The sequence below is a fragment of the Conger conger genome, chromosome 11 (assembly GCF_963514075.1).
Source record: "Conger conger chromosome 11, fConCon1.1, whole genome shotgun sequence".
NCBI classification, from domain to species: Eukaryota; Metazoa; Chordata; class Actinopteri; order Anguilliformes; family Congridae; genus Conger; species Conger conger.
In genome coordinates this window covers 20,221,989-20,238,234 of record NC_083770.1, presented here as the reverse complement: position 1 = coordinate 20,238,234, position 16,246 = coordinate 20,221,989, and the positions used below count along the sequence as shown (strand labels likewise).

Below are 16,246 nucleotides of genomic sequence, written 5' to 3'. Positions count from 1 at the left end.
CCTACTGTTGGATCAGGCCGGCAGTTGGATTATAAAAGTTAGCAGCTGGATTTTTACACAGGAGCGTAGAGCAGGCCGGATGGACTTCCTCTCATTCCTGCCCTGCAGCGATGTAGCCTACGCAATTTTTTATACGCGGGATGAGTATGACTTCGAATTTCTCGACTTTGAGGAGGCACCGGGGAGGTAGGAATTAGGTTTTATACGTGTCGCTACCCCGCAAGCCTGAGTTCTGCGCATCGGCGGAGGCCGGCAGGCGTCTCGGGAGATGGTTCTTGCGGATCAGGGAGACTGTGCGTGCTGCCGTCGCAGTCACTTCGGGAGATTCAGGACAGGTTCCTCGTCAAGCACGGCGGATGAGACGTAACCTTATCGAAATTAAAATCGTGTCGTTGCTTGGTTTTTATTACCGAGCGCAGGGCTGTGGAGCAGATGTGTCACGCTGATATGTACGTCCCGGCAGTGCTTCCAGGCGGTGTGACGTAAACGCTTTCTGCTTTATTTCCCTCTTCCGCGAGCCGTTGATCTCCCGGCTCCAGTCACAGCGCACTCCATAACGGCATTAATGCGAAATAATTGTCAAAATGGAGTCCCCTTTGTGCAGAACCTCAATCCATCTGCAGCGTGGCAAAGTTAAATTATTAGTTTATGAGGCAATTAAGGAACACTGTGATATAATAGGAACATTAACCTGGGGTTGGGTCCATCGACACTGGTTTTATTCATATTCAATATTCAACACCTGCTGTGTAGCTGTGAGAACAAAGAGAGGCCATATTTCAAAGGAAATATGAACTATGCTATACACACACTCTCATTCACACACACTTGTGCACACCCAGGTATACAAGCACACACACACACACACACACACATACACAAACGTACGCACACGCACATGTGCACACACACACACATATACTGCCTCTGTATGTGTATTTGTTCAATACAGCTTTCAAGTGCACTCAACTGTGAAACCTGTGTAGATGGTGTTCCCTTAAGGCTATAAAACTTGCATAAAAAGAGATCCATTAGCTCTGGACATACAGGGCAGCACTGTGTGAGCCTGGAGCCCACAAGTGATCACTCTCTCTAACACAGTGATGCTGTCTACTCTGCTCGGTTTCCAGCTGAAACAGAGGGAACCTGAACCCTTATAAGAGATATAGAGTATGAGTGTATTTCTGCCTCAATGTTAATCTGCACAAAATAACACACAGCAAAAAGTTCAGTGTTAAATCAACTCTTACATATGGTCACTATTGGACTTGTATGTACTCTGATAGAGCAGAATTAACAGTGGTCATTTTGCTTTGCACGCTTTGCCGTCCTGTTTAACACCTAACCAATAATGCGAGTCTCTCATTTAAACCACAAATGTGTTAGGATACATACCATAGCATTTTTGTGGCTAGTGGCAATACTAACTGACCATATAATTTTTGTGGCTAGTGGCAAATGTAACTGACCATAGCATTTTTGTGGCTAGTGGCAATGCTAACTCAAGGTAGCATGTTTGTGGCTAGTGGTGATGCTAACTCAGAGGGGTTAATTCAGCATGTTAGCACTCACTACAATGGGTAGTCCTCCATCAGGATAAATTTCATACAACGCTCAGCTGCAGAGTGTAAAAGAAGCAGCACTGATATATTCATTCATAAATAATAATAATAATAATAATAATAATAATAATACACTTCCCATTGTTTGCACCATAACCCACTGTCTGTCTGAGCAAATCTTCTGTAGGAACGGATACATGGGTGGATTCAGGTCAGAAGCTAAAAAGAAGAATACAGAAATCTTTGAGAGAAAGAAACAGTATCTATCCATTTTTAGAGGGGTGCAATATAACAATGTCTTTTTTTCTAATTACATTTTTGGTCATTAATCTCAACAGATTGTAATGCTCAAGTTGTGAAGATTGGTGTGGAACATTAGAACTATATGTACCTTTTGAGTGTGTCATTTATGACTGTGGCAGCCTACCCCATGCAGAGAAACAGTAACTTAACTGCCCAGTTTAAATGCTGTGCAAGAGCTTAAAGCTATGAATGCAAGATATTAGCAATAAATAATGATTGTAAAAATATTCAGTAGTAGTAGTAGTAGTAATAGTAATAGTAGTAGTAATAGTAGTAATCGTAGTAGTATAGCAGTAGTAGTAGTAGTAGTGGCAGTAGTAGTAGTAATAGTAATAGTAGTAGTAGTAGTAGTAGTAGTAGTAGTAGTAGTAATAATAGTAGTAGTAGTAGTAGTAGTAGTAATAGTAATAGTAGTAGTAGTAGTAGTAGTAGTAGTAGTAGTAGTAGTAGTAGTAGTAGTAGTAGTAGTGGCAGTAGTAGTAGCAGTAGCAATGTCACCATAATGTTCGCAGGAAATCTAAAGATATTAAAATGGTGGCACATCCTTTCATGAAGTTTGCTACCGGGAAGAACAGAAAGGCATCGTGGATAATGCTTCTAAATCTGGACAGCTAAATCATCCCCCTATTTTTAATTACATTTCATTAGGGAATAATCTATTACAGATGCAGGAGTGGCGATATTGCATCAGCCTTTTTTAATCATAATTATCCAATTTGTATGTTACTGATGACATCTCTTCATTCACACCCACCTATTCAACCTGTCCTTTTCCGCCTTTCCCCAGAACCTTAATTAAAAGTCACTACCTTGAGAATACTGATTACGGGATAGATACCTCATGGTGATTCTTAAAATCAATTTTAATCAGAGCATAATACACTCAACTATCAATCTTAATTTGTTAATTATATCATAATCGCAATAATAATCACATTACAAATGGCCAAAAAAGTTTCAGTTAAACAGGTTGAGTGATGTCACCCACATGCTTTCACTTATGTTGAACATCCAACCAGACTAGATACTGTGGGCAACCAAATACCCTATAGGCACATACAATTCTACAATAAAGTCTAGGTGGAAAAACATACTTATTTGTACCCAAAGATAACATTACTTTCAGGGTACTGTACATTTGGGAAATTTTATCCTAAAAAATAAACATGTAACTCCAAAATGTCACTTTAGTGTGTGATACTTGATGTGATCTGTTTAAAAGTAAATGTCATGGTGATGTTTGATTAGACTGGCAAATATTATTTCAATGAGTGTCTACAAATAGAATGAATGCAAAAAGCATACTGATTTACATTTAGACAAACACAGGCATTGGTCAGGAGACCTGTGTGAGAAATTAATTAGTGACAAAGGTTTTCTAATTGTTTTACATATAAAAGCCATATTCTTACAGCAAAAAATGACTGTGACAGATTGGGACAAAAGCCATTTCACACAAAACGACAGGTAGAATTGCCAAATTTGAGCCCCTGCAATGCTGTGAAAAAATATAACTAAATTATGTGTTTTCCCCGCATTTAATTGAGCGTGGCACAGCTTATTTTTGGCAGACCAAACTCCCTTTGTCAGAGGGAGAAACAAAGCAGTCGTATCTCCCACTATACAGTCGTCCTTTATGGTTATCCATGGCTAGATCTTTGGCCGGCAGGGCCTTATCGGTGCGTGTATTTTCCTTCCTGCTAAATGAAACGCATCTAGTTTACCGCGCCCGTTAAGGACTGGGAGATCAGCTGAAAGGCGAACCCTCAAGGTCATCTCGCCTGCGTCCGAGACAGACCTCCGTCGTATACATTCTAAAGCGTGGCAGGGCTATCCGGGAGTCAGCGCAGGGCATTGGTGATGTATGCTGCGGGTTCGTACAGCCTACTAATGCCGCATACAAAGTTATAAACCATCCCGTTCGCCATTGAAATGTTTATGAGTACTCTTTATTTATTATTTCCCCAGCATATGCTTAATGCTGGCATCGTGTCAGCAGTCAGAACATTGAGATATTGAGACTTGGGTCATTTCAGGACAGCCAAAGAGTCGCAGAGTTGCTGTATATCAAAGCGCTTTAGCCGCGCACCCTTGACTGCGTACGCAGTAAGCAAGTTAAAGCAGTCGCGGTATTTCGCAGCTGTGTGAAAAGCGGACTGCACACACGGTCGTGCGGAGATTCTGCTCACACTCCGCCTGACGTTGCCTCTCGTGCTCAGGGCCAGCGAGCCTGACTCACCTGTCTGGAGGAATGCTTTCATCAGTGTGTTCCACTGGAGCTTGACGAGCAGGTAATGAGCAGCTCAGTCAGCTGTCCGTGAGACGCTCCTCGCCGTCTCCTCACAGGGGACGAGTCTTCCTCATTTCTGCCACCAAGTGTCTTTTTCCTTTGGAGAAAAGTTGGAAAAACAGATGATGCTTATTAGCACATAAGTTGCTTCAATCATCATTTGTCCTTACCTGTGTGCCTAACAACTGTCCTTACAGTACATGTAACTCAACATTTGTCCTGACCTATAACTCGACTTTCACACTTTCCTGTAGCTAACTCAACATTAGCGCTTAACTGTAACTCAACATTTGTTCAGTTGTTTTTGGAACTCCCTGAAATGTTTTGGTAGCAGAGTAAAATGGATGTTAGCATTCCTTTCCAAATCAATATTAAGGGCAGAATTTCTTATTATTCTGTGTGCAGACCCCAGGTCAACACATTTTTATATTTACCTCTCAGTATCTAAACTAAAAAGGTGCTAAGACACACAACAACATTTAACTGCACAAACTGTTATATATATAATTATGTGTCTGCAAAATTGCAAAGTGAAAGGCTACAGATTAGTGGTTATATTGAGGTTTTCATATTAAAATGCGTTTCAGTTACAGTAACAGCGATGTTAGCAGGTGTTCACAGTGTCAGGGCCGTTTCATTCAGCAGCCATCATCATTATCACTCAAGTACTCTTGTTTTGATTATCTCTGAAATTAGGACAAGTCAGAAATGCATAAAAATCTAGGACGTTATTGAGAAAAATAACTCGGAGATCGATATTTGGCATCCAATTAAGAAAAGGTGATAGTTGGAGCTCTTTGTAATTGTACACAGTCCAGACGATCGGGATACGCTTCTCGAAAGGTGAACTCATGAATCACAGGGACACTAGGTCACATTTATGAAACGCAGGACTTTAAATTCACACTGGCGAATGCATCATCAGCTAATATAGCCTTCTCTGAAATAGCTTCTGAGAAGGAGAAACATAACTCAGGATTTAATAGAGAAGGATTGGTTACTGCCATTGGCTGGAACAGATTAACCATTATTGAAGCTCAGCATAATAGGAAAGAGATTAGAAGCACCGCAGTCTGCCGGAGAGTTCCCTCCCCAGTCTCCACTCTGCTGTGTTAAGGGCCTGTGTTCAGACTGATTTAGAGGGCGTTTGACCCCAAAAGGTGCTCAACAAACTTTTTAGTGATGTGATTCATATTCTGAATCACAGGGGCCGCGGTTCCTCTAGCGACACGGTGGTGTGAGCCAATTTAAAAAAATAGGGGCAGACATTACCCAGCAGGCTATGTGGGGATGGGGTATTTGTCCCCCTCCCATCTACCCATCAATAATCTGGTTGGCTGAAAGTTACGGCTCTGCAAATTTAAAAGCGCGTTCCTTACCTTGGGCAGGGTTAGGCTGTCTGGGCCCGGGAGTTTCTCTCCGTCAGCCTGCAGATAAAATTCGCACCCAGGTCCTGCCTTCCTTCCCATCTCCACGGCAACAGTAGGCCGCGGGATGGGGCTGTGATTAAGCGCTCCTCCGCGGCTGCAGACATGCGTGCCCTTTGCGCTCTAATTAGCAGGACGCGGCCGTCTGTAAAAAACGAGCCGCTCGGGCAGCGGAGAAGCGCATTCATCAGCCCCCGCCAGCTTCTCCTCCGCTCACTCTCTGCTCCCAAAACAAACCGCTCCACACTGCCCCCTGCAGCTCGCCACTCACTCTCTGCTCCCAAAACAAACCGCTCCACACTGCCCCCTGCAGCTCGCCACTCACTCTCTGCTCCCAAAACAAACCGCTCCACACTGCCCCCTGCAGCTCGCCGCTCTCCTCCACTCACTCTCTGCTCCCAAAACAAACCGCTCCATACTGCCCCCTGCAGCTCGCCGCTCTCCTCCACTCACTCTCTGCTCCCAAAACAAACCGCTCCATACTGCCCCCTGCAGCTCGCCGCTCTCCTCCACTCCCAAAACGAACTGCTCCACACTGCCCCCTGCAGCTCGCCGCTCTCCTCCGCTCCACACTGCCCCCTGCAGCTCGCCGCTCTCCTCCACTCCACACTGCCCCCTGCAGCTCGCCGCTCTCCTCCACTCCACACTGCCCCCTGCAGCTCGCCGCTCTCCTCCACTCCACACTGCCCCCTGCAGCTCGCTGCTCTCCTCCACTCCACACTGCCCCCTGCAGCTCGCCGCTCTCCTCCACTCCACACTGCCGCCGTGCAGCGCACATGCACAGTGATGACCTGCGGGTCACAGATCACAGCCCTGCCCATTCTCTTCCCATCATACTAATAATAATAATTTGTTATTTAGCTTTTGTCCAAAGCGACTTACAGTTGATTAGCTTAAGCAGGGGCAAATCCCCCTTGGAGCAATGTGGGGTTAAGGGCCTTGTTCAAGGGCCCAACGGCTGTGTGGATCTTGTTGTAGCTACACTGGGGCTTGAACCACCATCCGTCCAGATCCCAGGCGTGCACCTTAGCAACTAGGCTACAGGCTGCCTTCCTCTTCACAAAACGGATGTCAAAGTCAGCTTTGTGTGCGTAACATTGAAAGTTCTTTCTCTCGTTCTGCCAAAGCTGAAATCCATCCAATTTGATGCATCGTATGACTATTCATGAGGGGGCGTGTCCAAGGACAGTCCCGGTGGTGACAGATGTCCTGTCCTTCGACACGCCTAGTCATGAATATTCATAAATCAAAACACAGCATCCGAAACACCTGTTCTTGACCCAGACCTCGCGGAGCAAGGAAGTACAAAGATTGGAAGGAACACAGGAGCTGACCATCTGGTCGCTACAGAGAATCTGTGTAAAAACAAAATGATGTGTGTTTACCTAACAGAATTCTTGTATGAAGTCTTCACAGGAGAAGAAAACAATCTTCAAAGAAACAATGAGCTTCTGAGCAGCCCCGCTGTGCTGAAAAGAGAACTACCCGCTACCCCACGAGCCCTTGCATAAATGCAGTTGCATCCATAAAAGACAAACCCAAAAAAATAATTGAGTAAAAATCAGAAGAGAACGAACAACCAGAGAGAGTGCTTTCCACACGATATCTCCTTCATCATGTTGAGTGTACAGTACCACATACTACGCTCCCACCCACCAAACATTTCCTTCATTTACTACTGCACATCAGCGAAGAAAAGGGCCTTCTCCAACATTATCAATCATTTCCATTTGCATTATAGATTACATTACATTAGTGGCATTCGGCAGATGCTCTTATTCAGAGCGACATACAGTTGATTAGACTAAGCAAGAGACAATCCTTATTGTGGCTAGACCGGGGATCGAACCACTGACCTTGCGGGTCCCAGACATGTACCTAAACCACTACGCTACAGGCCGCCCTAAAGATCCTGGTGGTAGTGATACACAAGAGTGGGGGATGGAACTAGCAATTTGTACCGCCACTGACACACAATAAGCTGGCCACTAACCAAAGAAGGCAGGGGATGTAATCGGGTAATAGCATAGTTGGAACACACAGCTTAGTAAGTTCTTTGCGTCGTTGTGGTGACAGCCTCAGCTACAGAGGATCAATGCAACCGAGTTTCACTGTGGCTGATAAAACCGCTGTCCACCAATCACCGCTCAGTATGAGTCCACCAATCACCACTGGATACGAGTCCACCAATCACCGCTCAGTATGAGTCCACCAATCACCACTGGATACGAGTCCACCAATCACCGCTCAGTATGAGTCCACCAATCACCACTGGATACTAGTCCAAAAATCACCGCTCAGTATGAGTCCACCAATCACCCCTGGATATGAGTCCAACAATCACTGCATAGTATGAGTCCACCAATCACCGCTCAAGTCCACCAATCACTGCTGGATACAAGTCCACCAATCACCACTCGGGAAGATCTGCAGATGCATGCCTGCATTTCTCTCTGAATCTTGAATATGAATGCCGAACAATAAAAAAAATTTAAAAAGTAAAACAATTCTATTTTCACTGTTGAGTAGGAGGCATTTTAATCTACTTAGAGGACTGTGCCCATATTTCAATAATTGGATTTCCATCATCTATAGAGCGAGGCATGTTCTTCAATGGTTGCAAGCGACAGCGCGGTTTTGACTCTCCTTTAAATGAATTAGAACCAAAAGATGTATTTTCCCCTTTGTTAATGGTGCATAATGAATTAAAAGTAATATAGCATACTGTATATATATCTTAATTTGAATTAATTTGTTTCACAGCAACAGCGCAGAAAGGAAGAATAACCTTAGATAAACCTTTCTGCTGAGGTTCACGCCACTGTTACGGAAAGCAGGACAAAAGAATCGACGGTGATGAAGACAAGTAGGAAGATCAAGCCAATCTGGAGGGTGGCGGCAGGGGTTCCCACAGCTTCCTGGGATTTTACAAAAGCCTCTGAAACATCCTTTGTGTCTGGAGTTCAGCAAAGTTTAACGACAACGCTTCAAAGTCTTCAAAACCATCTCCATTCAGCCGGCCTCTTTCCTGTGGGATTGCATTCTGAAACCCAGGCTGAGCGGAAGAATGCACACACACACACGCACACACTCATACACGCACACGCACACACACACACGCATACACACACACACACATACACACGCACACACACGCACACATACACACGCACACACGCACACACATACACACATGCACACACACACACACATACACACACACACATACGTAAGCCGTTTAAAATAACTCTCAAAAGAGCAGTTGAGAAGATGTATGGCTCCATGACAACAGTAGTTTTCATTAAGAGCATTCCTTCCTCAGCGAGGTCTGTATATTTTCCTCATTTATTTATTAATACGGTAACAGCATTTGCTGATACTCACAATTATGACCGTTATGTTACACCATAAGGAAGAAGCACGAATACACAACAAATAACCAGAGAAACATATTCCAGCACAGATGCAACATGAAACGGAGAAATACAATTTTTTATATTCAATGACTCCAAAATATACATTTCTAGAAATATATATATTTTTTAATGATAAAACATGTAGTGTAAAAACATTTTTTTTAAATATCAGTTGGCAAAAACAAACCCGCATCTCTGTATTTTGTCCTAGTAATTCAGCGTGTCATGTTTCCAATCCCGTGGTGAGGGGAAAAACACACACATGACACAGGCACACATCTGGCCTTATTAGTTTAGGACGTTTCTCAGCGAACTGAGATCCCTCGTGCTCGGAGCCGAGAGAGAGAGAGAGAGAGAGAGAGAGAGAGAGCCCAGGGGGGGTTCCGACAGAGCCTCAGAAACAGCTATGTAATCACCATTCTTCGCCCGGGCACCTGGGAAATAAGAGTCTAAAACAGGAGAGGGAGGAGCCCGGCGCAGACCCCCAGCAGGCACCGGGGCATGTGAAACCGATGGCGAGGGAGGCGCGCTTCATTTCCAGCTCCTGATTTCCTTTGTTCGGGAGCAGGCAGTCCTGGCCTTAATCATGTTTTCCTGAGCTACCTTCAGCTCGGGGACACCCAGGTGATGGATGACCAGGAGGTACCTGTAGTTGCACACCCTCCAGTTGACGTTGTTCTTGGTGAAGCGACCGCTCAACATGACGGGAACGCCGGCCTCCTTCGCCAGGATGCCCACGTACGCGTCCTCCATGGGCACAGGGGGCACCGTCTCCGCCGCCTTCAGGATGCGGAGCACCACGTCCGCCGAGAGGACGTACCCCACGCCGCTGGCGTAGGGCGGGTACTCGTCTTCGCGGAAGTCCTCCCGCGACACGTACCACTTGCTGACCGGGTCCCTGATGACCTGCCGCTTCCCCGCGGCGAACAGGGACCCCGCGTAGAGCCCGGTCTCCACGCCGCCAAACTCCGCCAGGAAGCGGGGCAGGTAGTCGGTGTTGACGAAGCAGTCGTCGTCCGTCTTCAGGACGAAGCGCGGCTGGCAGTGTTCCGCGGCCCACCTCAGACCGTGCATGACCTTCAGGGTCAGGTTGCGGTAGCTGTCGGCGTAGTTTCCCACCAGCACGTCCCCGAACGCTCGCTGCTCTCGCTGGATGTCCTCCGAAACGCCATCTTCCTGCCGCTGGCCAATCAGAAACAGCACCTGCCAGGGGTGGTCACTGCGGTCCGGATGTTTATTCGCCCAGGTTTGCCGAATCGCAGCCCTGCGCGCTGCGTGCCAGGGAGCGGACGTCACCAAAATCATCACGACCAGCCCCCTCCTGCAGAACGGAAACGTATCCCGGTCCATCCGGAGAAGCGACTCAAAATCTATCCCAGTGCTCCTGACCCCTGAGATCCCTTCATTTAATTGGTCAGGGAAGTCCAGCAGCGTCAGCAGAAGGGAACTCCTCGGGGTCAACAGCCTTAAGATCAGCAGGCAGGACATCAGGGCACTAACCCACACAATGCCCGGCCTGCGAACGGCCAGGGATATCAATTTCATGGCAGAATGACAGTCAAGTGCATTCTAATACTTTTAATTATCAGACCATGTGAAGGTTTAGGAGATCATCTCTCAGTATGTTGTAATCCAGCGTGGGGTCCATGGTTTCTCCAGCGGCGGTTTAGCGGTCCAAAAACGTCAGATCTGCAGCTCAGGTTCCAATTAGCTGTCACCAGGTCCCTACTCCAGGTGCCTCCACCCTGGGATTAAAGAAATAACGTCCCTTAATTAACAAAACAGCATGTTTCCATCAGAAAAAATGATAATAATTAAAAGGAAGAAATGAACAGCCCTGTGCAGAGCTCTGGCGAAGTACAAACCAAATAACAAGAAGGCCAGTAATAACAATATTTCAAATATTGTTCATTGCAGTCGAACCAATTAAGAGTGTTATTATACTGAACATGCTTCATATCGGCGGAACAACTATGACCTGAATGTCAGAATGTATACTGAGGTACCAGTAGCTGAAGCCAGATGTCATAATGGTGATGCGCCGGGCCTAACTCGCACAGCAAAAGGAAACCAGTGGCTAGCACACTTCACCTCTTTATCTACGGAGAAGAAATGACCTGCGATCCCCGAAAAACAAAGCCATTTTACAGCACAAACAAGCTTTTTCAAGGGGGAATTATCCCTTTATTTGATCTTATCTGGAGGAACCTTAGCCCACTTTCATTTCGAATCTCAGTGGATATTCATCAAAGGGGCCAATCAGTATGACTGATTTAACCTATTTGCAAGGTGTGGAAATGGGGCATAAAACCTGCACTGCCTCCGACGAAAAAAAAATCTGACATCAAAGGTTAAACTAATAGCTCATGGTGGAACGTTATAAATCACCCAACTGTCAAGTGCAGCGTGCCATTAACATTCTACTGGGAGGAAGCGATTCTGACATTTGTAGAGAGGTTGTTAGGGTCAGAGCAATTTCACTTGTGAATATGTGTGTGTGTGAGTGTGTGTGTGTGCGTGTGCATGTGTGTGGATCAGAAAAGCAGCCCGATAACATTTCTGAATGAATATTCCATACCATTTTTGCTCTGCCAGATTTCCCTGACACAACATCTTCTGAAAAATTATATACGTGAAAAAGATCTGAAAAAAGAAATTGTCTTTTTCGCTTTAATTCCATGAGTGACATATATGTTCAACACAGCATCTGTAAAGGGTCTGAAAACTGTAAATGAGGCTTGTCAGTTCTTTTTCATTGTTACAGATTTAGTAACATGCAGGTTTATAATTACACATTTAACACCATGTACATTTCCTTCTCTCTGACCGTACAAATGGAATATGTCCCTGGTAGTCAAGGCAACTGCAGTATGTGTACACGTACAAATGCCAGAACAGGACACTTATAATTGTTCATCATAATTCGCCTTTCTCAGGTTTAAGAAGGCTAGCAAGCTACCATTAAAAAGTTCAATATAAACAGGGTTCAAGTGTTTGGGTGGCTGGGCCATGTAGGCAACATCAGTATTCATCTTCCACTAACACTTATCTCACTTATCTTCCACAAAAATAACTCATCATGAACTTGTTCGGTAACACTTTACCTGAACCCCTTGCCATAAGGCTGACATAACACTGTCATACACATGACATAACAGCGGTCACAAGATGGCATAACATATGATGCCAGTCGATGTTAAATTATATAAAACTGTCCTAATTTTATCTGAGAATGTTATGACAGATTTTACTGTCATACAATTTACCAATAAAATAATGACATTTTTATGTAATCTGACATCAACTGACATAGTTATGATGCCCTTATTCCAAGCAACACACAATGTGTTCAGTGCGCTCTTCGAATTTGCATGTAATTGTACTCATGCCCTCTTGAAACTGTGTGGGACGCTCTGTGCAAACACCAAACTACAATTCAAACGGGAGAGAAATGTGCAGGATAACTTTCATTCAAAGGACGATTCACTTTCAGAAGTATGGGCTCCAGTTACTTGCCAGAAAGTATTTCTCTTAATGGCAGAAGATTCATAGGCCCATTAACCAGTCGAATAGCGTCATACCATTTCTGTCTGTGTCTAGAGAACGCATTGCACAGGCTCTCCAGCCTTTATCTTATCAGGATCTCCCGATCGTGATCGATCCATCGGCCCTGACTGAAAGATTGAGCTGCCTGTGTTATCAGTGAGATGTAGGATCATTTTAAGGCCTAGCAGGAAGTCTGGAAGAGCCCAAGCGGTCCACACCTATACAAGGCTGTGAGGTCAGTGAGGTTTTACCAAACGCGGCTGGAGCCTTTTTATGTCTCTGACACACGAGGAAACTTCACACTCTTCACGCTGACGGAACCTTGAACCTGGGGTGGGCTTTCCGCAGCTCACAAACAAGTGGAGGCTTTCATGTGTAGAGCCAAAAAACAACTTTTCAAAACTTTGAATTATGTGTTTCCGTGGACTCAATGAGGCCCACGGTATTGAAGATTTCAGCAAGGGACTTGTGACTGACGACAATATCAATATTGTGCTCAATAAACCCCGTTCTAGTACCTCTACACATACATAACATTCAAACTATGTTGCGAGATGGAAATTGGAAGAAAAGTTGCTTGTTGATTTAAACCATTTCTGTGCCACGGAGATTCCGCATTCTAGTTTTACCGGGAGAGCTAGAGAATGACAACTGCTATCAGATAGTTTAGCTTTTGATCATGGACTGAATAAAATACATGCCTATCTTTTGCTGTTACACTGAAATGCATTGATATTTCTTAAAGAAGACCAGAAAGTTACAGGAATGTGATATTATACAACATGGAATTAGGATTATTTTTTTACTGAATAAAACAAGCTGTTGTGCTCGCAGAGGCTGAACCTGTGGTATATACCATCACAAGGAGCTACCGCCTTGCTCGCTGACTGGATGGCATCTTTTCAATAAATCACAGCATTTGTCAAATGTGAGCGGCAATTAAGTGTACCCGATCAGCGATGCGGGCATCCGACTGTAACTCATTGTCTTCTTCACACGGAACAGTTCTCAGGAGAAATGTCTTAACAAGCCCCGATAACAGCCTCCCCAAAACAGCAACATAATTAATCACCACTCCGGCTAATTCCGCCAGATTTCCCATTCCGATACCCTTCACCCTAGCAACGACGCATCTCTCCCCTCCCCCAACCCACAATACAACCTACAAATGCTCCCGTAACGGGCCGTTTTATCACAGCAAGCAACCAGCCCTTCCCAGCGCTATTCAGGTCAATGCGCAAAGTGAATTATAAAAACCTTCCTCTAAGGGGAACTGATAAACAACTTGTGTTTGAGAGAGGCACGGGTCTGTCAATGCAAGCTCATGGAGAGAATGGCTAAAATACTAAACAAATGGCGACACCGCAGAGAAAAAATATAGGCTATTTTCTCAAGACGCCACTCAGAAACGTTGAATTGGAGGAGAAACTACAGGCAGCGGATTCAGTCAGCTAGCAACCATGCCCTCACTTGCATTATGGATGAAAAATAACGGCGAGCTGTGATCGTTTGCCTTTTTAATGCGTAAGGCGCAAAACTCCCATTTGAAATGCTCTTAGAAAAAAGTCCCTGCTTGTTTATCAAACAGTAATGCTTTAAGTGAAGCATACAGCAGAGTTGAATTGGATTTTGAATTCATTTTATGTCCAAGGCATGTTCTAGCTGTTAGAGGGAGATGACAGGGATGAGGTTTTATTCCAGTAACGTTATAAAACGCAGCATAACCATAAAATATCTAGTCAAACTTTTTTTTAAGCGAATTAGAAAAATTACCCAATGGACCAACGGATTAATTGAGATGCGTATCATAAACCTAACCGTGTGGAAACTTAGAGACATTTCATTGACTATACAATTATTCTGTAAGCCAAACTAAACGTTCATTTCCCCATCTAATTCAATATTAAGTTTCCTTTCTTTCTGAATAACTTGAAAACTTTGCGCGCGCGCGTGTGTAAATGATTGGGGGGTGGGGGTGGGTCCAAGGTTCGTAGGCAGAATCTAGATGTTACATTACATTCACTTCACATTTGATATTTTTATATATCTAGATATATTATCTATATATCTTTTCAATGTAACGATGTTTAACATTTCTCCGCAATTATACAGCAAAAACATACTTCAGCTTCAGTCATGACAACTTGTGCTGTTCTGACAATTTCACATGAACGTTACAATTTTATAGGAGGGTTTTTAAAAACAAGCGGACCCCGCCAAGTTCACAAACAAAACGGTGTTAGTACGTCCCTTTCTTAAGTGCCACTTACCGTTTACAAGACGTTTCTGTGGGTCCTTTAATTCGGGATTTTAACAGATCAAGATTTTTTTTTTTAATGAACGCCGTGCTTTTAATCAATCAAAGCTAACTGTGGCCGTGCAAAACAATGTGCAAAGACATGTGTGATACGTAAACAACCCCCCTTCCCCCCCTTTGTCCTCCCTTTTCAAAAGTTAGAACCAATGGTAACTTTGTTCAATGCGGTAGGAGTAGTGATTGGCTAATAGAGGACTTGTATTCAAACTAGGCTCCGTTATGACCAATAGGATAAGACTACAATTGCCTATGTTTATAATGCAAGCGAGGAACAATATATTTCGTCTCCATTCTGAACTACATGCGCAGTGACATCTCACGTCTCGAAATATTGACATCGAGCACTGTGTGCGCACAGTTCTGCTGTTCGAAGAAAATCTGCTTGCTAGAGAAAATATACCCATGCATTGTATTCAAAAGCAAACAGCAGCTATCACAACTTTGTGATGTAAACTAAAGGTCCATAGACTGCGTTGTTTGTTTACAGTGTCTCTGAACTGGATCTTTCAGGCTTGTTATCAGAGTTGGAGCTTACTTTTACTCTGAAGCGGTCTGAAGATCAATTCTCTTATCATCAACGGAAAACTAACAAAACAAAACAAAACATGCTTTACAATATAACTCAGCCTAAATGGTTTCTAATTCTTCTTCTTCTTCTTCTTCTTCTTCTTCTTCTTCTTCTTCTTCTTCTTCTTCTTCTTCTTCTGATAATAATAATAATAATAATAATAATAATATTATTATTATTATTATTATTATTATTATTATTATTATTAGTAGTAGTAGTAGTAGTATATTTTTCATCATGGGCATAATGCATTGTCCAGCTTAACTCACAATTCCAAGTGTCTCCTCATAATGGATTTGGCTGGGATTTAACATGGCGCCCGAGTGGATTGCTGTGCTGCCCTGCCAAGTCGCATTAGGTTCAGCACCTCAGTTACATCTCTAGCACTTGTTGTTTAATGGGCATGACACAAGCCAGCCAACATCTGTGACTATGCAATGACATGAAACAGTCAGAAGGCCATATAAGCCTTGTGTTATACAAGAAGACTAAAAACTGTGGCCAATGATTGGTCGCATTCTAAGCCCGAAATTTGCCGAACAATATCTTTGGTATTTCAGGTCTATGTTTTTCATATTTCAAGCACATTTTTTTAAAGTGTGGAAGCATCATAATTGGGCCAGTACAGTGACTTGGATGACATTTCGAAAGCAGTAATGTTAGAAATAAATGCCATATTCCGACACACACTTTTTTGCATTTATTAGGTCAAAGTTTTGGTCCTAAGACCTTTCAGTAGACATTACATTCGCAATCTTGTGGTCCAGCTTCTATACATGTGTACAGGATTCACACCCGTGAGGCTTTAGGCGATAGC

At 43.9% G+C, this 16,246-nt stretch overlaps 1 protein-coding gene across 1 annotated transcript; it reads right to left on the bottom strand.

The window, feature by feature from the left end:
• Nucleotides 1-9,143: 9,143 nt before the first annotated feature.
• Nucleotides 9,144-14,948, bottom strand: LOC133141246 (beta-1,3-galactosyltransferase 5-like). Its single transcript, XM_061261727.1, has 2 exons — nt 14,815-14,948; nt 9,144-10,743 (listed from the first exon to the last, which is right to left on the bottom strand). The coding sequence occupies exon 2, from the start codon at nt 10,541-10,543 to the stop codon at nt 9,530-9,532; it is 1,014 nt and encodes a 337-aa protein (XP_061117711.1). The 5' UTR covers nt 10,544-10,743; nt 14,815-14,948; the 3' UTR covers nt 9,144-9,529.
• Between the last annotated feature and the right edge of the window lie 1,298 nt (nt 14,949-16,246).

Excerpts from the sequence above, each read along its gene's own strand:
- LOC133141246 (XM_061261727.1), bottom strand. The coding sequence starts at position 10,543 with ATGAAATTGATATCCCTGGCCGTTCGCAGGCCGGGCATTGTGTGGGTT.